We start from the raw sequence: 23,743 nt of genomic DNA, 5'->3' as shown, positions 1-23,743 counted from the left end.
AAGGCAATGAAAGCAAGTGGAGTGCTGGAACACGCTTCCCAGGGAGGCAGTCAAGGCTGCCAGGAGCTGTCACAGCCCTAAGCCTGACAGTATTCAAGAAGCGATTGGACAACCCCCTCAGATGCATGGTGTGAACTTTGGGGTTGTCATATGCATGGACGGGAGTTGGGCTTGATGATCCTTGTGGGTCCCTTCCAACTCAAATTATTCTATCATTCTAAGTAATTGAATGGAGAACAGTTCTAGCTTAACATAAGAGAAGGTCAAAAGATAGTTTGAGTGCAACTATGGAAATTCTCCATCGTTAATAAAAGCCTATGATTTGTCATTAATTCCAATGAATTCATTTCAAAAAAATATTCTGCTTTTAGTCCACTGTTCATAAGCAAATTCAGAGGGATCAACCACACAGCCAGGCAGTTCATACTCTCTCAAAAATTGGGTGCTCCAACTGGCATTAACTGGAGTGTTCAGCTCCCCCACATGTTGTCTCACAGTATTCAAAGGAAAATAGTTCAAGCTAAACAGCACTATTTAAGAACTGGTGACCCACAGGATAAGTAAAGCGGCCAGCCACAGCCAAGGACATATGACAGACTACCTTAAGCTGCTATCTGCCATTTGAACATTAAAATAAGGTGAACAGATTTGTAGGCCAAAATGTAATAGCTTGTTTTGTTGGGCTTTTGTGTACTAGTTTAACAGTGTGACAGGTATTGTGCAGGAACACCATAGAAAAGAACTGTCCTGTCACAAGCTAGGTCTATACACAGCTGGATAAAAGCTGTCCTTCCTCTGTTTCCATACATTAAATGCTTAAGCTAATAAGCTTTTATTAGGAACAATCCTGTTTCCACCGGACTGAAAAAGAAAACTTTAAACAACTTTGACTGAGGAACTATCATCGGGACAATCTATGACTGAATTTTGCATGGCCAAATTATTCTATGTAAAATGAGCTATAACCTATATTATGATACCATTCTGTTTATTTGATATCAAAATAAGTAAACATTATTATCCTGACTTGAAATGTAGGGAAACTGAGGAACACCAAGCATTTAAACAAGCCTAGGCTCCCTATTTAATGCTGTATTCACTAGTCCTGCTGCCTACTTTTTTTAGCAGTAGAAAATATTTACTTGGGGAAAAAATGTCACTTTTTTATTGGGAAGAACCTTCCTGAGTCAGATCTCGAACCACAAATCAAGATAGTTTTGTGCATTCTTTCTTGAGAAACAAATGACACCACTTTCTGTTTCTGTATCAAGAAATATTAGGCTTTTCTTTCTAATAAAATCAGACTTTTTACATGACTTCCAAGGAAAAACAAGTCACACAGGAGCTACCATTAAAGATCTTTTTATTGTAGTCTTTAATGTACATGCAGAATTTTAAAAAAGTGTCAGTTATATCTGTAAGCGTATAACAACAATGTAAATGTCTTGGATCAGCAATGTATTTGGGTTAGGGGCTAATAACTCTAAGTGAACAGACATCTTTCAGGATATACAGTTTATATGGTAAGGTATCAAGAAGGTATCTTCAGCATGATTTTCCTCATAAAAAGATAAAATATTTCTTGTTTACAATCTTGCTTGTTTTTAATACCGAAAAATATCTATAATAGTACACTCTTCATTATGTACATAGAAAAACATAAAACTATATCCATACCAGTGTCTGTTTTAAATGCAAACAATAGTAGTTAATAGCTTCGTAATTTTTTTGTGCACCCTCTCCCCTTTTCCCTCCCCCAATAAAAAATGCAGCATTTCTTAAAGCTTTCAATGCTTTGGCAGAAATTGAACCGAAGGCACTCCTGTGTTAGGTAAAGCAATATGTGAAAGATCAGCGCTAAATAAAAAAGCTGTAGGTGTACCAGACAGCTCCATGCTCATCCCAAGGGCAAAGTCTTGCGCTTTCCGAGGTCAAGAAGTGGTTTGCTGGAGATCCCAACTGGAGCAGGCTCAGGCCCCAACTTGGTTTACAATAAAGCTGATCAGCCTCACAACTATTTTTACAAATGCTTCAGGCAAACCATATGAGGATGCAGAGAGCGTCTCTGAACACAGTACTATTGTGAGGGCAAAAAGCTCCTGAAGGTCACAGCATCACAACATGTCGCAAAGGCTTTGCTTTCTAGGCCTCGCACTTTGCAACATGGCAGTTTCACACAACACCCTCCCTTTAAGACTTCCTGATGTTGCAGCTTAGTTAAAAACAAACAAAACAACCCACAAATGTGTAAAGTTTCTAAACCACCTCTAGTGATGGATTAGTTTTGACTCAGGAAAGATCAACTCTCCTGAAAATAATCTATGTACTAGTGGCATGCTGACTGCTGCTGGTAGGGACATTTTGAAAGCTGACAGAAAAGTTTCTCTCCGGGCAGCCCCCCCTTGGCCTCATATGGCTTGTGCTTGGCACACCTTCTTTTTTCTTGCAACTCAGGGTTATCTCTGGCAGACCTGCAATATGCATTTATACGAATACTTTGCAAAACCAAAAGAAGCCTATGAGATAAGCACCTGAATGCTCTCTAAGGGAGGTGTTATAAGTCACAGTTGGGAAAACTTTCCCATAATGACCAGTTTGAGTTCTCAACTGCACTTTGCTTCTGCAATCCTAGCAAAGGTTGAGAAATGGCTGGATGCAAACTTCCAAGAAAGAATGTGACAGAAAGGCACCAACTGAAGCTTTTTATGCACATGAAAAGCTCTCACGTGTCTATGTCTCCAACCTGATAAAGTGTTAGATTTTCAGGACATATATTAGTTAATTAATTTTTTTACTTAACTAATTTATTCATAGTGCACCATATCTGGCCATGACTGTAAATAGCTGCAGTCAACTGACAATCCAATTGAAAAAGAACATTCTGCTAAAACCTGCCAGCTGGTCACGTTCATTCTGCTTCAATAGCTCTGTGCTCTTTGGCCACAATAAAACAAATGGCTTTACAGTGTTGGAAAGCATTTTTGTCGTTCTTCAGTATCACTGTGGATTTATCTCACAAGGAATGCAGGGTGAGATAAAAAGTCATCCAACAACACTTTAGTCTCTAACTGAGCAGCCAGCAAAATGATATGCAACTGGCAGGGAAGAATAACCATTTAAGGTTAATTTGAAATGCAGACTGAAGTTAAAAAAAAAAAAAAAAGAAAAAATACCCGAAGCAAGTAGTCCAGTAAGAATAAACAGTAGAAAAAGAAACTGAGCAAGTGATTCTTTGTTTTGGGCCAGTATATCCACCACCAGTTGCTGTACTTTGCTTTGGGAAACACAAAACTGGCACCAAAACACTCCAAACAACACAAAAATCCCGCCCCCTTCCTAGGCTGATGGGTCTCCTTGAAATGTCCCTCAAATTTCTTTCCGTACTGTGGCTCGGATGCTGCTGAACATTTTGCCTATGGCCTCAAACAGTGGGTCGCAGAACGTGTGGATGCAGATCGAATAGACGCGGCTAATGCACTGGATCTCAATCAGGTAGCTCCTTATGCAAGGCACCACTGCCCAGATGTGCAGGAATGACAAAATGGCAAAGTAGATGCCCCAGATGAGAGCCATGGGAATGCCAAAGATTGCTGACAGTAAACGATAAAACCAGTATTTCGTTACAGTGAAGGTGGTAAAACTGGCCTTCCAAATCCCATCAAAGCTGTGTGTTCCCTCTGGCTCAGCAATCACATCTTCAAAATCAATCTGCAGCAAAGAACACAAAGTCAGGTCAGTCAGATGTTGGCATCAAGGGTGGATTCCAGAAACACCTTTTCTGAAGAGCAATGGTCTCCTGCAACAAAACACGCAAGCATGTACATCCTACATCCCAACATGATTCAACGCATTTTAACACATCATTTAAGCCATGAATCTTCAGCAACTATCTTTTTTCCAGTGACTACCAGGGAGCCTTAATGATAAGCTCAAAATTAGACATCTAACTTCTAGATGGAGATGTCCACAAAACTGTATATAATTTCCTCATCTCTTACAGTCCTAAGGGACAAACCAGGTGAACAGAATCGTGCTTTCATTGGCTGATGTAACTGTTTCACATCTTTATGAATGGAATAAGTGCTGTCACTACTCGGCTTTTTACACACCTCAAGCATGCATCAATAAAATGTGTTTTATTCACCCCAGTTTTCCAATCCTTCCTTGTGTAGCCTTGCTGAATTTTGACTGTGAATAAATGATGAGGCTAGCTATTGAAATACACACTTTGAAACAGGCATAGATAGTCGTCAGTTGACTGAAAAGTAAGATGCTGGATTTGGATCAGCATCAGGCAGAGCAAGCTCCTCCTTACTCTAAAAGAGTTAGGGAGCTCTTCCATCTTATTAAACTCAAGGAGGCTCCTCACATTAGAGCCATTTTGTTCTAGCCTATACTGTTTATGTGATAACACTGTTCATGGAAGACATGGGCAGGATAACATATTAATATTTAGAAGGAAGACACTCTTCCACATATTTCATAGTTTTTAACTATTCATAAATCTTTCAAAAAGTCACCTAAGGAAGCAGTGCATTCCAGCAGGCATATTTTACTGCTTTCTGTTGAAATACTGAGCTATTCAGGAAGCTTAATTGTCAAAACATTTCTATTAGAAAATTAACAGAATTGCGATGATGGTTCAGCTCCTTGTCACACAAATGTGTTTGACATAACCCACAATACAGGATATTTAATTTAGCTAGCACAACCAATTGTATAGGTGCTGCATTCAACAGGAAAGAGAACATTACAACACAATTCCTCTGCAAGAAACTAAATGGCTGTTTAAATCAGATGAAAGAAAAAAAGAAATCACATTCCTGGGACAGGATCCCAAAGTGAGATGCTGCTGCTGCTGTAAGTGAAGATTTACAGGAGCAGGGTAAGCATGACATGGGCCAACAGCCTCAGAAACTCAGGCAACAGTACCTTAGCACGCTGGAAGGAGGTAGAAGTATTGCTTATACTGTAGGAAAATGCTCACAATCACTTCTATTAATCTAAAATTTATATAAAAATGGGAAATAACTCCTCCCTCTCTCCTGTTGAGTCTTCAATCGCCTCCAAACAGAAGCTACCATTTCACTACAAAAATAAAACCAACAAACCAAACAAAACTGGACTTTCCAGTTTCTTCAACAAAAACAACAAAATTCTGAAATTTCTGAGTCAGCTGACATTAACTACCTTGAACGCCTATTATCCAGCTGGCTTAATTCAACCTATTGCTGGGCTGAAATATCACTGACTTCTCTGTGCTGTGCCACCAACACTGTCTGCCAGTGCTTCTCTCTGGACACCAGACAACACAAACTATAAACCTTCTGCTCTTCATCTGCTACTCTGAACTGGCTCTGGTGATCTGAAAGCGATCTATGATTCTTCAGGATGGGAATGCATCATCACCATCATCATCACATCTAAAGGCAGCAATGAGTTGAAATTTTGTCTCCACAGAACTCAATGGCAGAATTTGTGTTGGCTACGTACATACCCAACAAACACATCTCAGTGCTGTGCACTTGTCCGCAAAGATGTACAGAACCAAATGCTTGTTTGGACTTTCTGAAACTGAACAGCATAATTTTAAATAATAGCTACAAAAACAGAAAACAAAAAGAGAGTTTGAGTCATAGCTCTCTTTGCAATAGTTCTATGCATATGAAATAACTTCTGCTTCTGTAGGTTGTACGTATGAATTTTTAGTACAAACCTTAGGAAACAGTTTTCCTTGAAATCACTGTCTAAAGACACCATAAAAAAATACACTACATTCACCACTGAGTTCACAGGAAGTTGGAAATTATTTGGGCTCAGTAATTTCAGCAGGTGCAACATTGAAGCTCTGGTGAAAATATCTCTGATTCTGGGAAAGGCATCTCAGGCAACAATATACTCCCTACATTCATTATGCCGTCATCAGATATAAAAGTTCATGTTTGGGGACTAAACAACTGACAAAAAAATAGCTTTTTGAAGTACATTGGCCATAAAATAATTACTTGAAAGAGCCATTAAATGTTAGCTGCAGTCTAGTAAGACAGAGCAAGAAACTTTCCTGGATGTATTGTGATCTTTTTATTAAATGAAGCAATCAGATGTGCTTTTATCAGTCACAGAATTTTAGGAAAGAAGAGAAGGTTGTAGATATATACATTGGGAAGTCAATATTAACAATACCTCCTGCTGATGGCATCTAACTCACATCCATTCACACAAAAAAACCTATTAAGATGATTTAAACATGTGCATATTGTTCACTGAAATAATTCTTATTCAACTGACTATACAAGTTGCAAAAATGTACACCTGAGTTCATGGGGCAATTGTATTTTCTTTTTGGAATATACAAGCAAACATGCTTATATTATATGTTTCTGCAGCTACTCGAAAGCAAGCTTTTCCTTGTAGCCCGTGTCCCATGGCAGCTCATTTTCAAAGCAAATGGCTTATTATCAACTTTTGCCTCAAAATCAGATAACAAAGATAGGTAGATGATGGGAAAACCCAAAATTATTTCAGAAAAAAGAAGTCGCTTCTCAAAAAATGATACTATATGAAGACTACATGGTTGAGCATAGCCCTCTTATAGTAAAACTTCGGACAATTTATTGCGTGCTTCCCACTTGTTGATGCTGTGATCCTTGGCAGAGCCAGTTTGTGCACACAGGCACCATACAGCTGTTCAATGCAATGAGGACTACCCAAGGTCATGCCTAAAGTCTTAGTTTTCAGTTCAGTTGTGGAAGAATCTCTCTTGTATTTTTTTTTAACTGGCCAATAAACCCAGCAGGAAAGCAAGCTTACACTGAGCTTCATCAGCCTTTTCATGGTTACATCTTTAATTTAGCTGAGTGCGACCTATTTTTATCAGCAAAGTGTATTTTTGGCATGCAAAGAGAAAGTATAGGTTAATGTGAATTTCCTAGACTTTTAAAATAGATAGTAAAACTGGCCTGTTATTCGATTTCTTTCAAAACAATTCATGATAATGAATGTTTTACTGAAAAATAGAAGCCAGTAAATTCATTTGTTTTACAAGCAAGGAGTGAAATTTCTGTAAGCGTGATTCTCATTAATGCATTTAGTCTGTTGTGTGCTCCAAGACATTCAAGGAGTTCTGTTCAGCTCCATGGGGAGCTGACAGAAGAATCATGCCATATAACATTTCCAGATGGAGAGCCCTGTCCTCATTCCAGGAGATTATGCTAATATTAGAACATTTATGATATATCTTTGGCCAGGATTTCCCAGCTCAAGTCATACACAGTTGTCCTAAAAGTACACAGGAATCAATCTGTCTGTGAGATTATAATAGTGGTATATTCATGTAACCAAAAATTGTCAAAAGGTTACTTCCTTGGAGCAATTTGAACAGCTCTTGGAATGTTTCTACCAATGCACAGAAGCTGAATAGATGGTGCTATAGGAACCACAGCCGTATCTTTCCCATTTCATTATTCCTCAAGTCCCCTGTTCCACATTGCTCTACTTTGAATAAGGAAGAGACCAAACTGAACTTGAGAGTGAAAGATCAGAAAAACAGCCTGGCAATTCTAAAAACTCTCAGATGAGTACAGAGTCAAAATGAAGCTGTCATCTCCCTAAAGTTGTAATAATGTTGTGAAATTATATACATGTCAAGAGAGTCCAGCTTTGACTGGAACATGAACATGAACATTAGGAGACTGAGGGGTGACCTCAGTTTACAAATATATAAAGGGTGACTGCCATGAGGGTGGAGCCAGGCTCTTCTCGGTGACAAACAATGGTAGGACAAGGGGTAATGGGTTCAAATCGGAACACAAGAGGTTCCACTTAAATTTGAGAAGAAACTTCTTCTCAGTGAGGGTAACAGAACACTGAAACAGGCTGCCAGGGAGGTTGTGGAGTCTCCTTCTCTGGAGACATTCAAAACCCGCCTGGGCACATTCCTGTGTAACCTCATCTAGGTGTTCCTGCTCCGGCAGGGGGATTGGAATAGATGATCTCTTGAGGTGCCTTCCAATCTCTAACATTCTGTGATTCTGTGATTTGTGGTGCTGTCCAAAACCAGACTTACCTGCAGCAGCATACAGTCTAAATAAAGACAGGCAAAGAGTTGAGGTAATCTGGGCTCTTCTACTTCTCAACTGCTAACAGATCATGTACAGATCTACTGGCTGCGAAATGCTCTATTTGTTTCACTGTTCAGGCAGTAGAGATAAGTCCTTACACTGCAGGAACTGAGATATCACCCAGATTCTTCCTGCACTGAACCACTCCCATGAAAGATCCTGTTTTTCACTCACAGGGACCAGGAATAGGTGACTGGATGCATTTTGCCTTGCTATAGGTTACATTACATCACTTGGATTTCTCACTCCTCACACTCTCCTATTACTCTCCTCTGGCTTTTAGTTCAGTAGCACTTGCTGTCGGTGAGTGCCATCAGACTGATAACGAGAGTCCAACTGAACTAAGTAAAAATAGGACTGACAGGAGAAAGAGAAGTGGCCAGAAATATGACCCTAGAGAAGAAGGACACTCTTAATTTCTGGAAATGAACCTAACTGGCTTGCAAGGATAAGATACCTTTTTTTAGGGTATTGTTCTCAAGGCCACTTTTGCCAAAGCATCACGTGCACGTAGATCTGTGAGGAACTCTGTTTTATCTACATAAAGGCATGCTTAGGTTAGGCACCAGTCTCGTTCAGCATATTGCATGTTCAGCATGCAGTTTGTTCCTCTAGAGCTCTAAGGGTGTCCTGTGAAATCACAGTCAGTTATTTGTAAAGCTAATGAAAATACAAGCACGTTCACTTGTGACAGGAGAGAAGTAAAGGAAATTTGTTCTGACCCTCCAAAGGATGCTCATAACTTGCTATGGCCTTCTGTTTCAGCCAAAGCTATTAAACACTATCAACTACTGTTCCATGCCTACAATACACTTCCTGACTTCAGCTATTCTTTGTTTCCTACTATTCAGTTTGGTAAAGCAAGTTTTTACATTGATTGAAGCTTTTGTCTGATTCTGCTATGAGAATTACCACAGCTTCTTTTGCTCTGCATATGTTTATTAAACATGTATCAGGAAATTAAGGAACCTGCTTTGATTCTAAAAGAGATTTATTTACAAGAAAAGGAAATGGTATGGGGAATTTGTCTTCTTTTTTCAAAGTCTGTTTAAAGAAAAAAACCTATTAATTAAAAAAGCTTTGCATTGTGAAGTTACTGTTTTTTCTAAAAAATCTCAGCTGACTCAAGGATATAAGCTTTATATATTAAAATAGTTGACCTGTTGACCTTGCCACTCTATTTCCTATGTATCAAAACCTGGCAGGCTGGAAAAGTGAGTTATATGCCAACCTCAAATTGTCTACTTAACAGCTGTGCTTCTCCTCAGAAGTTTGTTTTTTGAGGTCTGTAATATCCATTACATAGAAAAATTTACCATGTGAAGGCTATCAGAAAAAATTATGAAGTCCATTAGCACTTTATGGGGGCTTTGACCTTATCTACATTTCTGTGATTGCAGCTATAATTAGTTAAACCTGCAAGTGTGGTAGCCGCGTGTTCGCATGGGCAGGCACCACCGCTACTCCACTGACGAGGAACCCAAACAAGCACTGAGGATGTCTACATTTTTGAGTGCCATCAACACCCTTTGGAGTCAATGAAAAGATGCTTAGATCCTTACTGGATCTCTCTTGATTGATCACTAATATTTCCAGTCAAGCAAACTACTTGAATATGCACACAACCTGAAAAATGTGAACTGTCCCACTGATATCAGTGTGCTTACATGCTCTGCCAGACCAGGGCTATAGTCAAGTCTCAATAGATATTTCTATAAGAAGGAGTCACAAGCTAGCTTGTTTTGTTTTGTTTTGTTTTTTGTTTGTTTGGTTGGTTGGGTTTTTTTTTACATTTTTAGCACATAATATGGAAACTTTCTTTACTGTTCACCCTTTGCTGGTTTTAGTCATGTTTTCTCCTGATACCAAGACTGTAAGTATAATATTGTTTCACCAGATTGTTTTGTGTCCCTGTAAGACTTAAAACAGACACATAGAAAAAAACCCACACATGTTCTTTTTTCTGTTGTGATAAATGCAATTTGTAAAACTTCCCAACGCATTCCATTTCCTTTAAAGAAACATTCATCAGAAGAAAATGTATAAAAGATCATGAGTCACATTTGGGAGGTGATGTTCTGGACAGGTGCAGCACCACTAACTTTGGAGAAGACTGTGGTGCATGTTATTGAAAACTGGAAAATGCATGAGCACCTGAGATCATTATTTGCTTGTGTACTTCCACATACTATTTGAAACTTTGAAACTGACAGTTACGGTGCTTGGAAAACGAAAGTATCACAGTAGAAGCAAAAAATCCCCTAAGCAATAAGATCACGATCATTCTGTTAAATCAGTGATATCAGCTACACATCTAAATATTTCCCTGACCCTTTGAAATATCATGTTACTACATCTGCTAGTGCTTGTCTTCCTGACCACTACCATGGTTTATCAGAAAATGATGAAAAAGCATATTAGGTTGTTTCTACTGAATCTAAGGGAAAGAGCATGGGAGGTGTTGGGACTCCTAGGGGTAAAGCTGCTCCTCTCCCTTCCCAGACACCAACAGACTGCACTATTTTGAAAGTGTGCTGTGTATCACACAGTAGCACCTCATGGCTGCCAGGTCTACATGAAAGAGTAAGGGGAGGACGCTTGGTTGCCACCACTGCAAAGGGGTCCAGTGCTCTCCCTGAAGATGCACAGCCATGGCTTGGTTGCATGGGATTATAGGAACCTGAACAGTGTTTTCACTTGTTTCTACTCTAAAAAAATCATTCACCCTTTTAAGAGAGCTGTGTAATCTCCATTTAGCAAATGTTTGCCTGCAGTTAGTGGAGAAGCTGGCACTTTGTTCCTGAAAACACAGAGCTTCACGATGCCTAGATGTTCTACTTCCTCACTAATAATTGTTTTCAACAGCAAACATTAGGTGCTGTCAGGTGTGTTATTAAGGTAAAACTTATTCTATTCCAGCATATTCATGTGAGCCTCAGGCTATATCATGGGTGACTACAAAACATGAACATCCAGCAGTGTCCAGAGACGGGAAAAGTTCCACCACAAGGCAATAAATCAGCTTGACTCTTGGTATGGTGGCAAGCATCTAACAAGGGAACCCCAAGAGCCCCTCTAGACTGGGTTACAGCACGATGAGGCTCTGCCCATCAGCCTTGAACTCTGCCTTCAGAGCACATTGCTCTTCTGGGCACTAGCCAGATCAGTGGGCTCATTCCTATCAACAAAAAAAAGAGGTGCCATAAGTGCAGGTGGCTAGGACCATAGTTTTGTGTAAAGCTGGTTAAATGCAGGAAAATGACAAGCAATTTCAAGGCAAATTAAACTCTAAACAAGTAAGCAGAACTGTTTCACCCCAGTTACTTGTTCAAACTGACCAATGAATTTGCATTACATTCCCTGTCTACCAGTGCCTGCTTTCCATAATATGGCAAGTAAAGTGAGTTCTTCTGGCAGATGTCGTGATAGATATAGTGAATCTTTCCTGTGCACTACAGAGTATCCCAGAAAAGCAAACAATGATTTAATAAACAAAGATATTCGTGTTGGAAAGTAGATTTGAAGGACTACACTTTTCTCAGCCAGAAAAGAAAACCAGTCCAGTCAGGATTGACCCCTACTGCATACATAACAAATATTCCAATGGATTGTGAACAATTTAAATAAAGCCATGACTTAGAAATAGGTTGTGATTGCAGGTCACCATTTCACAAAGTGAAAATTGACGAAAATAACCAAAAAGAAATTTCCTACTAATTACTGAGAGAACAACCTCCTGCTCCCTGCCCATGCTGAGTTACTGATTACATATCAGAAAAGCCCTGGCGATGGGCTTTGTTTTATCAGATAGGCAGGCTCCTCAAAATCAGTGGAAGTATTCGTGAGGAAAAAGCAACTGATGCCAATGTGTCAGCACTGGAGCAACCGGGCATTCTCCAGAGATCTCTTCCTGAAGCCTGTCCTGTTTCCATACAGTCCAGCAGAAGGAAAGACTATCAGTCTCCAGGAGACACCTGTGCTCCTCTGAAACACAGTGAGACTTCCTGCGCAGGTGGGGATGTCATGTCAGCCAGTTCCTTGAAAAATACATGGATGTTGTCAGAGTAAGCAGTCAGAAAAAAAAAAAACGTGGCTGTTTTCCTCCCTGGAAACTGGGAGACTGTAGCAGTTTTCCCAAAAAGAAACTCTGAAGAAGCTTTCTTCATTTCATTATTTGTTACATGTTCCCCAATTCCTTGCTGGATACAGCTGTTCTAGCAAAGAACTCAGGTACATCTGTATGTACATTCGCATATGTCTGTCCATCTCTATGTTTAAAGAAGTATATTCATCAGCGAGAACATTGAGGTGAAGTTTTGACTACGCTAAAGATAATAGGAATTATTTTATTGATTCCAGTGTGGCCCGGAGCTAACAAAAATCCAGAAATATTGACAAATGTGAAGTTACCATGTAAACAGATTTTATATAATATTTTCACATTTTATTTTATACATTATTTATATCATATTATTATATTGCCCTCGATGCAGGTTTACAGACCTGATATTAAGGTAATAAACTCCTATTATGTATAACTTTTTAGAGCTTGCTCTAGCTTCACCTGTCCTAAATTTAGGCACTAATGGGAAAAGGAAATATAGTGACCTTAGACTCTCTCGTAGTGTGTGGAGAGAGACAGGCAGCTTTGCAGTGTGCTTTAGCTGTGGAAAACAATTTTTTCTCTTTATCGTTCGTAAAGGGAGTCTACGGAGAGGAGAATCTGAAGTAGGTATACTACCCACAAACACATTTCTGTTAACCACGGCAATTCTTGTTAGCCAATCTGTTTAACTTGTTCTCACCTTTTCTCACATTTCTACCTGAATATGCTTCTTGCTGATGGTGAGTGAGCAGCAATGCCTAGCTGCCTCTCCATTCCTTTTAAAAAAATTACCTCTGCTTTTCTCCTGTTAGAAGGTGGTCTTTCCTATACAAAATCTTAAATTACTGGTCTCTAAATACAAGGTAGCTATTTCTTTAATGTTTCATAAATACAATGATATCTTTAGTCTGCAGTTCTGATCTTGTCCTAAACTGCACTAGGAACAGAGGTACATGAAGTTGGACTTCATAAAATAACAGGAGACTTCATGGCTGAGGTCTACAGGAGATATTAACCTCATCTTGAAGGAACACTGTTTTTTTTTTTCTTGTAGCATTTGCTCAAATTCCAAGAAGGGATTTCAAACTTGACAGAGGAAGTGTTGCAATCCCTCTATGAAACTTCCTTAGGCTTTTCTGGAACTCCGAGTATGAATTCAGCACAGTGGGAGTCTGGACAGGGAATGTGATGCTTTCACCTTCAGCTGTGAGAGTATCTTCTCACTTCTTATCTATGAAGATGAATTCTTCAGTTCCCATTTATTTGAAAATAAAGTGCATGGGCCAGGTAAATAGAAGACTATGGACAAACCCTGTCATTGTACAGCCCCATTAAGATCTATAGCACAGCTCCTTGACAGTCTTGAAAAAAATTGAGTGCAAGTTTTATCAAGCAATGTGCTCATTAGAGTGGGGATGGTGGTACTGAAACTATTTGTCCTTTTGATTGCTAATCTGATGACATAATTTCTGACAAGCATGATATTGCATAAAATTCAAAGTTTGTTCTGAACTATCAAAAGACACTTTCATAAGAAACCTGCCAGAAAAATTTAAAGAGACTAATAGTTAAACCTGCCTCCCCAATAAATTAAATTTAATAGCATAACTTTTATTTAATCTTAAAGATGACAAATCCTTTTTAGTCCAAGATGGTTTCTATGACTGCCATTTGTCTGGAAAAGAAAAGAAATATGGTAGTTCTAGATCAAAAAGCTCAAAAAATCAGTTGCCAATGTAGATTTCACCCCACTCTGTTTATTACAAGGATGTTTGAGAGCTGTGGGAAATGCAGACTTATCTTGGTTCAGAACTATATTTTGCTTCAGTTTTCTAGAGATCACAAGTTTTATGGAATCATTTAAGTTTATCTGCATTTTCTTCTCTCTGTTGCTTAAAATAAAACAAAGATCAAATTCTCACTGGGGACCTCATGGGTAGATCACTCTACTATATACATTTATCCCTCTTTCCCCTGGAGAGTTTTGGATTTTAATAATTTTCTTCAGTTTTACATGTCCATACTCTCTGCAACAGAAGATGGTACTTCTAACCATATATTGGGCTAAAAAAATCTAAAATTAATTCATATTCTTAAAATTTTCTAATGTATTACTGAAGTCTGTTGAATTTAACAGAAATTAATATTATTTGTTTCCTCTGAATCTAAGATAGCATCCAATAAATTCTAACAAAAGGAACATCCATGCTGAATCCTTGGCTCTGTCCCCATGGCCATCTAATGAACATTTTGCTATGGAGTTATGAGTCATGTTCACCATGCTAAGCAAGAAGGCCATGCATAAGGCTTTAATAATACTATGAGCTTAAATGCAAACACATTTTTTTGAGAAAGATGCTTTCATTATAACAAATGCTATTATTATCTGTAATCTTACGGACACTCAGAAATTCCATGTCTGGGAAGTCCTAATGCCTGTGAAAGAAAACTGCTTTTCAGAACTCTAAGGCCTTGCTCAGTCCTCATATAAACTGACATTCGTAATGACTGCAGGTCTTAATTTCTCACTCCCACACTAGCTTTGGATGAAATATTTGAAACAGAATTGTAGCATGTGGATAACCAAAGTCAAACATTTGAATATTCTTGCATTTTAAATATAAAACCCACGGCTGGACATTAATATGAAACAAAGATTAAGAATTATTTAATCTAAAAGCATTTGTGTAAAAGTAAGGTGTCATGTCAAGGCTACATATGCGATCAATGGAGGGAAACACACTCTTTGAAAGCACTGCTCTTTCTGTCCTATGATTAGGCCTGAACTCTGTGATGTGAGCCTGGCTCCAGAGGTATCTGTCTTCCACCACTGCCCGTAGCAAGGGTCCAGATGATAGGCTTGGATTAGAACACACACAGGCACATTTCTATTCATATATTTATCAACTTATATATTTACCTGTTTTCATGGGACTTTTAGCAACACCTGAAAGCAATGAAAGGAGTCTGCATTAAAATTCATTTAATTCCTTGTTTCAGAAAAAGCACCTTTTCTTATGGTTTACCATGTTGAAGAGCAGAATTATGTTCCTCCCAGGCTGATGCCTGCTGTCACATCAGAGTGGTAGCCCTCAGTCCCTTAGCCCTCCCATCTGGAAACAGCAGGGGATGACTTCTGCTTCCCTTCCAGGAGGTTCTCAGGTGTGGAGATGGGAAGTGCTCTGCCTGCTCACCTCTCTGTTTCACTTACACCGAGCTCAGCACAACAGTGAGGGACCATAATTGTGAAGGATTAAATAAAATGGCAAACTGTTTTTGTTTTCTTTTCAAAATCTTGTGGGTTTTGTTTGTTTGTTTGTTTGCTTAATTAGAAAGGGGCAGAAAGTGTAAATGGCTTTAAAATGTCTGAGTAGGGCTTTCCTTCCTAATGCCTATGTAAGGATGTTATGGTATTTGTCAACATCCAGCTAAAAACTCCAGACTTTTCCTTGCAGTGAGTAGCTTTAAGTGGAAGGCACGAATACATAACTGTTTAAAACTTGGTACAAAAGCTCTGCGTCCTTACATCTCTAGCCAAGTACTGGAATTTTTTTCCAGAGAGAAAAGCACTCTTATGCAACAAACAGCAGATAGACACCACTTGTTTGAAACAAAATAATAATTATGTTCTAGATGGTAGGCCAGACACAGGCCTTTCTTCCTGGCACAACACTGTCGGAAAAAACTGTAATCTGGCTGCAGATGTGCCTGCACATTTGGTCCTCACTAGTCCCAAAGGAGCAGACTTTGCAGGGCTGGCAAGTCCATCCCCACCCTGAGCACGGAACACGGAAGTGCTGAGAAGTGCACGCTGCAAGAACATTGGGTCTCTCCTCTGCTTCTCCCAAATTCGGTAAACATTGTGCAGACGTGACCACAGATACTTTGAGAAACTTTGAACTCCAAAGAGTTGGAAGGCTGTAATTTAGCCATACTCTGGAAAACACAAATATTGTCTTGGGAAACAGGGACAGCAAAGGCTGAACTTCAGGCACCTTCATGGGAGTCCTGGGTCATCAGGGAACGAATGAGGGGAAAACAAAACGAAACAAACAGCTATCCTGTTTGTTGTGTGGCATCACATGTAAACAAAAACTGTGGGACACAAGTCCAACAGTACAATCATCCAGTGAAAGACATATGAAATAGATACAACTGTGAGGCAAAATAGCTGTATAATCACTAGCATGACTCCCAGCAAGCTCCCAGCTGCACAGAGCTTGTTTCTTCCTCGCCACATTCCCTCCTTGACTCCTGCAGGACTAGCCAACTTCACAAGCCAATGACTCAAGGCATGGGACCACCATTGCACGTTCTCCCCCTGCCAAGGTGACGCACGAGAACAGCCGTGCAAGGAAGAAACTCCTTCCTTCCTGCTCCCCGCTGAAGGAATTGGAACAGGAAGGAAATTCTGGTCATCTGGCTACATCGTGCTTCCTCCAGCACAGAGCTGCCAACTCCGTTGTCCGTGGACCTCAGGTTAGGTAAGGCCTCATTTCCATCCTTCTGTGAACAGAAATCCAGTAATTTGCCCCACTTTTCTGGAAACCTTCCAGCACTTAGCTTCCACTTGGTAGCTCATTTGAAGATAAACCATAAGCAAAGTCACGGTTACCAGTAATTTAAGTATAAAGCTGCTCCATGCATCTAGTTTTCATACAAGGATCTCGATCAGGTCTCTCCCTCTTGCCTGGATCCCTATGACATTGCTGCCTGCACCCTGTACCTGCTGCAGAGGAAGCTGAGCAGATGCTGTGTGTTGCACATCAAGGGAATGTGTCTCTTGCTTCTCACAAGCAAGGGTTATTTTTTAAATGTGCCATGGGAAGTATTTGAATGCAGATACACTGAGGCCTTTTAGAGAGCTGCTTACAGAGCAGATTCCTCGTTCTCTGTCTAATCATTTCTATTTCATGGCTGACTGATTTGTCCCCAGTTTCCATGCTATTGTGCCTCATAGTCAAGTGGCAAGAAATACATTAAATGCTGGGTAAAAAGCAGAAGGTTCTGAATCTAGAAAAATGCAACAGCTCTAAACGAAACTGAGCTAAGCCTGAACCGTACTTCTGGCTTACAATACCAATGAACACTTTTTTTTTCTCTTTCAGTAGCTGACTGAGAATGGGGACTCCTTCTGTTGTACAAGTGTATTTTTTAAATTCTGCCTGGGTGATTTAAAACTAAAGTAAGGGCAGATACATGACAGAAGAGGATCACAGACTGATATCTAAGGCAGTAACTGAATGTGTGCATCCTCACCCCAATCTGAGCCTGTCACTTGGGTACTGAGTCTGAACTTCACAGCTACTTCTAACAAGCTGAACTGGAAAGCAGTGTCCAAATAAACTCAAATAGTGGGAAAATTCCTCTCTCTACTTTTCAGGCTGAACCTATCCATAAAATACTCATAAAAATCAAAGCAGTTCTTATTTATCTTTGTAACAAGAGAGAACACTGCTACTTTACAATGTTCTCATTTTTTACAAATGCTGCTGGTTTTATGATGCAAAATAGATACTGTCTGGCTAACATCAAGTTCATTTTGATACATTCCTGTGTCTTGATGTGACTACGTGCACTACCAGGAGCTCTCCTGATGACGCAAAGTTGGTACTGGTGTTCTGGTTGTTTGCTTGTTTTCAATGAATGTGTTTGTCCACAGTTATTTCAAAAAGAAAACCCAAAAATCTTGTTTTTCTATTCCTATAATTCTTACTTTTCATCCTTTTTTGGATGATTTGATGTAACAAATTTTCTTAATCATTGCCCCTGTGGGAGGCAGAGAGGGCAGGATGGGCTTTGTACTCTTCAGTTTCTTTCAAGTCCGTTAGGAGTTTTTTCCATCAGTGGTCTCCTTTTTTTTCCCAGTAGGATCTTTCTTTCCCTAGCTAAGTTCGTGGACACCCAGATTCCGCTTGCTTGGGGGCTATGACTCATCCTCAGAAGGTCTGGTTGCTTTGGGGACTTCTTCTGTTGATGTACGCAATAAGACATGAGGCAGTCTCATTCTTCAGCTGTCTATTCAGCTGCTCTTCCATGGGTAGGAGAAAAAAAAAAGAATTGTTCTCTCCTTTTAAAAATCAACCATTTTGACGGAAAATTTGTGCCAATAGGTACACAGATGATTTTTTTTTTCCTAAACAAATAAAAACTTCATGCCTTTTCTTTCTAAATGGCAAAACAGTCAATGGTTCCTTAAAGATACAGCCTGCTCCAAGCGATAATTCTTAGTGTTGACCCAGCATAATGGCTGGTCATATTAATCACCTTCAAATTGTGTTGAAATCAGTGGAATCTGAGGTTACTTGGGACCTTGCTATATTGTCTGCACATAACATAAATCATTTTACTGACATACATTCAGGAACCAGAGTTCAACTTTTTGATTCTCTGGAAACAATAAAATGTTTCTATTTTTCAGTAATGGCACTTACTGACCAAAAAACATGGTGAACTGCACACACTCGGACTCTACTGGACACTAAAAAGCCAGTTAGTGGCTTAAGACACCCACGGCAGCTGGGCAACTCCCATTTTTCCTAGGTTCTGACAAGCCCAGATGACACCATCCTCAATTTTCACATGCATAGTATAAAATTCATCTGCTAGGAGGAAAACAATCACTATTATTTTTTCTGACCAAAGTGACTTCAAGCAAAAATGTCCATCAACCCTGATTTGTCGAAGCTCTGATCATAAAAATCCGAACAAAAAATCCAGACAAGGGCACAGTTAGATTTTCCTTATCTTATTTCCTTTTTTTCATTTCTTGCAGGAAGGAAAAATACCAAGGAAAACAAAACAAGGAAACAAATCCAAACGTCCACGAAGACCTCTGATTTTTCACCCACTTGACTTAGGGAGCACGATCTCTCCCGCAGGCCATGCCCAGCAGCACAGCAAGCTCAGACTGCACTGATCTGGTACCAGCTCCCTTCCCTGCCTCTATACGTGCCCGAAGGAAGGAAAACCTCTCTGCCGGTGTTACATAAGGTCACAAAACTTTTCCTGCCTCCGCTCCCCTAGTCCCGGGAGCGACGTCCCAGCTGCAGGGCTGACCTGCCGGCACACCGCTGCAGGAGCTCCGCACCGGGACGCCCCTTGTTCCGGAGGGCCGCCGCAGGCTGGGTTCCCCAGCCCGGCCCGCTGCCGGCCGGGAGAGCACGGGCAGCCCGAGGGAGGATGCGACCCGTCTCTGCAAGGAGCTCCACCGAGCTGCCCTGCAGCGCTGCCCGCCTCTCTCCTGCACCCTCTCTCTTTAAAAAAGACAATTTTCGAAACGCCCCCCGGTCCTTTCCCTCTTGCAGCAGGTGGAGGGAAACGTTTCGCCGGCTGCGGTCGCCCTGGCAGTGCCCGTGTACTTTGCCTCGGCAGGACAGACAGCTGCCCGGAAAGGGCATCACCCCTCGTCCCGTCCCGCCTCGTCCCCCTCACCTTGACCACGTCGTCGTTGAGGTGCTTAGGGTCTCGGTTGACTAGGTCGATCTCTTTGGTGTGCACGTCGTGCACCGCCTTTTCGTTCAGCTCATCTGCCATCATCTTGTTGTTGGGCTTGTAGATGTTGCCCTGCTCCCTGATGGGCGCCGTGTACAGAAAGCCCTGCGGAGAGGGAGGGAGAGCGGGAGGGCAGAACCGAGAAGGGGAGGGGAGGATTGAGCAGGGCAGGGCAGGGCAGCGCCGCGCAGGAGGGCGGGCTGGGGGGGGCGGCCCCGGGTCCCGCGGAGCAGTGGATGCCTCGCTGCGGGGCAGTTCTCGCCCCGGCTATTTAACTGCGGCCGCAGGGCGCACACCACACCCCCGCGGCACCAGGCACGGCACCGGCTCCCGCCGCCAGGCGGCCCTGGCCCGCGCCCCGCCGCGCCCCACACGCCCCGCACCACCCGCGCCCGGCCCTGCTCCGCGACGCTGCCCTAGAGCGGAGCGCCGCCGAGGCCCCCATAGGCAGCGCGGGGAGCGGCCGGGGGTCCCCACACAGCCCCCTCCCCATCCTGCCCTCCCCACTCTGTCCTTGCTATACAGCCCTCCGCGTGGACCGGAGCCAGTGCGCCCTCACCGTGCCCAAACCACCCCAACGCCCTCACCGTACTGTCCTCACTGTACTGTACTCACAACACCGCGCTCCTCGCACGGCCATCACCATGCCCCCTTTATCCCGGCGCTCTCGCCGTAAGCGCCCTACGTATACTGCCCTCACCGTACGGCTGCCACCACGGCGTCCGCACCGCGGCCCCGGCCCGGCCGCAAGGGACAAGCCCCCGGGTGGCTCTGCCCCACTGTCCCTGCCGTAGACGCCCCGTTGTCCGCCCTCCCCGCCTGCCGCTGGTACCACTGGTACCGCCGCCGAACTGCCCCCGCGCCCCGCTCCTCTGCGGGTCTGGGGCGCTGCAGCGGGCGCGAAGCTCGGGGTGCCGAGCCGCTGCAGGTACTCAGCGCCGGGCGGGAGGGCGGCGGGGCAACCAGCGGGGCTGCTCGCAGCCTCCTGGCTCCGTCTCCACGGCGGTCCTACCTCCGAGTCTACGTATTTGGTACCGGACATGCTGCCCCGGGCTGGCTGGCGGCTCTGCCGTGGGTTTCTGCGCTATAACGTGTAGGACCGGAGGCAGGAGGATCCCGCTCTGCGGAGCGGCCGGCCAGGGGGAGGTAGCTGGGAGGGAGACGGCTGGCGGCCGGCCAGGGGCTGCTCCCTGCCTTTGGCTGGGGTGGATGACAAGCCGCGGTAGGGCCCGGCATATCGCAACGCGGCTGGGAGCCGCCGGGGGTGGGAGGGCAAAGCAGCCCTGCCCCGGCAACCTGGAGGCGGGCGGACCTGATCCCGGATGCTTGGGCCATGCCGTGTGTGAGGACAGGGACACGACAGGGCCAGGGACACGACAAGGACGGGGTGCCCTCGGCTCTGCCCTCCCTGCCCCGGCCACCCGCGACCCGCGGCAGCAGGTCCCTGACGCTGGGCTGGGGGGGGGGCGACGATGCCTGCGTGCGGCCCGGGCGGCGGGGTGGGGCGAGGAGGAAGGGCAAGGGAGGGCAAGGAAGCAATGAGGAGATGGAAAACTTTAGTTGTATTTCATGTCCAGAGCGAGCGAGGCGTTTGGAGGGCTCCGTTCCCCCCCGGCATTGACAATAGTTTACACATAGTCATCACTGCCCCAGGAACAATTGTGGAAACTTGGACATCCTTGGGATGAAGAAAAAGAGATTTTCTCAACTGGTTCATTTCAAAACTATGCAAATATTTAACAGTCCTGCACTTTAACTGTACTATGTTTTTCCCAGGAAGAGACTGACTATGACCATACATGTCTGCCATGCATATTAACCACTGGGATTTGCTTTTAAAGAAGAATGGTGGGTCACTGACATTTCACCATGCTCCGTTCTCAAGGTCCTTTGTAAGCTACGAGGTATAAAAGCTATACAGATTCATCACTGTATTCAAGATGATTCACATTAGGGTTGCAATGGCACTATACATCTATGCTTACGTTACATGAGCTATATTTTGCTCTATTTTTTGTGTGTGTTTGCAACTATCAGTTTTCTGTTAGGAAATCAGACCATGGTGAAAGATTTATAGCATTAACAGAAAAATAGTGACCTTAGTGTTATGCCATTTAACATAGAATTGCAGCAACAGAAGTAGAAAATTCTTAACTGCAGTATATTTGGCTTTGACAGTTCATCAGAGGAATGACCTCAAAAAAGCCACTGGCAAGGATGGATGTACACTCCACAGAAGTAAATAACTGCACCTGTTGAAAATGTGGTCCACATGGACACATATTACTGATACGGTCATCAGTTAGCAGTGAACTTTAAGTTTATGTTGCTCATAAACTTTAGAACAAATGCTTTGCATGGATATTTTCCAAGTTTCCAAGTTAGTTGGAATTTTTAGAAGTAACTTTTTTATTGATGTGATAATTCACTCAGACCATCATTAAAATATCTTCGGCTGTCCAAGCATTTCAGTGTGTGCATAGGGTCAAATGGGTGGATTGAAGGACATAGTCTCTGCAATCTTTCAACTCATCTGAAAAGCAAAAAAAATCCTCCACAAGACAGTTCTTTGTTTTTATTCTTAGGAAAGTGTTCAATTAGTCAGTGTCCTGCATGTGAATAGAAATATTTTGACCCATCATTCAGTATTACTGGAAAGCTCAAGGATGACTAAAAAAATGAGATATATTTGTTAATTTGAAATGCTGAATTGGTCTTGGAGTTTTTTCTGCAGAACCACAGCCCCCTTTGAAAGAAATTTCTGAATCACAGAGCACTACCACAGCTCGAAGAATATTTGAAGCTGTAGGTATTTATAAACTTTATGAGATGAATCCCAGAATAGCCTGCTTATGTAGCTGAAATGGACCATCTCATCTGAGGAACCTTAGGAGTGCTCACTTGAGCTTAAATACCAAGAAGACTGCCTATAGAAAAAAATGGCATGGGTACTACCAAGTACTAAGAGTGAGGACATTCCATCTGTAGAGATGGACAGGGATACAGCCGTAGCCCATTGCCTCCAGCACTGTTGTCTGAGAAATGCCCACAAACTTAACATCCAGATACTTGGCACAGGTGCACACAGGAGTTCTGCAATAACCTCCCGTTTGTCACTTCCTGCCCAGAGATATGAGTTGGGGGAGAAGTGACTCAGGTTTGTGGGTCCCCTTGGTTGGAAAACAGTACACACAACACTTAAGGTCTGTAAACAAAAGGCTTTTATTCTGAAGCTTGGCTGGATTGGCAAATGATTTGGTGGCAGAAGAATTTATGTTATTGTAGGTTCAATTGGTAAACATTAAACGTTTGTGGCACATGTGAAGCTGTAAATCTTATGTTACTGTATTACTTATAAAAAGGAAAGCAAGAGAATAGAACTACAGGAAAGAAGGAAAAGAGAGAGAAAGATTTTGCCATCCTTATGGCTCCGCTTTGTATATGATTATGTGCAGCATCCTCCAGTGTCATATTCGGCTCAGGTAGTGAGACTGCTGGGTGGAAGGGTTCTCAGGATGGTGGGTAGGTGCCACCAGTGCTTGCACAAGTCTTTTGTGCAGGCATTACTGAGGGGTGATTACGGAAGATAGAAAAGTCCTGAAGGGCCTTGGTCCATCTTGAAGGGTCTTGGTTTTTCCCTCAGTGTCATGCTGGGCCTATCAGACGACAGAGGTACACGCTCTCCAACATAACCCCCACCTCCTGTGTCAGCCAGCCAGCCTTTGCCTGTGGCTCATTAGCTTATAGTTGATATGTAAATTGCAATTCACCTTATCAGGAATGTCCCATCTCCTGCTACTAGGGATGTCCTGTCTCCTGTGGCTGGATGAACTGTTTTTGCCACAATGTTTGAACCATTGTCCTTTTCAGTCTCTGACACCATTACATACAGAGGAACAGTATAATTCTGGGAAGGGCCTGGTGAAGGCTTGCAGACATCTTTCTGAAAGTGCAAAGCTTGTGGTCCACTCTCACTTACTATGAATGGACTATCCAGAGGTAATCTAAAATTGCCAGGGGTTGT

The 23,743-nt window shown here is 42.4% G+C and overlaps 1 protein-coding gene across 1 annotated transcript; it reads right to left on the bottom strand.

The window, feature by feature from the left end:
- Positions 1-1,346: 1,346 nt before the first annotated feature.
- On the bottom strand, positions 1,347-20,907 carry CAV1 (caveolin 1). Its single transcript, XM_065846741.2, has 3 exons — positions 20,732-20,907; positions 19,660-19,824; positions 1,347-3,708 (listed from the first exon to the last, which is right to left on the bottom strand). The coding sequence occupies exons 1-3, from the start codon at positions 20,759-20,761 to the stop codon at positions 3,367-3,369; spliced, it is 537 nt and encodes a 178-aa protein (XP_065702813.1). The 5' UTR covers positions 20,762-20,907; the 3' UTR covers positions 1,347-3,366.
- Positions 20,908-23,743: the final 2,836 nt, after the last annotated feature.

Source organism: Patagioenas fasciata, chromosome 1, assembly GCF_037038585.1.
Source record: "Patagioenas fasciata isolate bPatFas1 chromosome 1, bPatFas1.hap1, whole genome shotgun sequence".
Taxonomy (NCBI): domain Eukaryota; kingdom Metazoa; phylum Chordata; class Aves; order Columbiformes; family Columbidae; genus Patagioenas; species Patagioenas fasciata.
This window is presented reverse-complemented; position numbering and strand designations above follow the sequence as displayed.

Bases quoted from the DNA above. Each gene is read 5' to 3' on its own strand.
- CAV1 (XM_065846741.2), bottom strand. From the start codon at position 20,761: ATGTCCGGTACCAAATACGTAGACTCGGAG. The intron at 19,825-20,731 runs GTAGGACCGCCG...CCCTCTCCGCAG, and splicing joins CCAAATACGTAGACTCGGAG to GGCTTTCTGTACACGGCGCC. The intron at 3,709-19,659 runs GTGAGGGGGACG...TCTTTGCTGCAG, and splicing joins TCAACGACGACGTGGTCAAG to ATTGATTTTGAAGATGTGAT.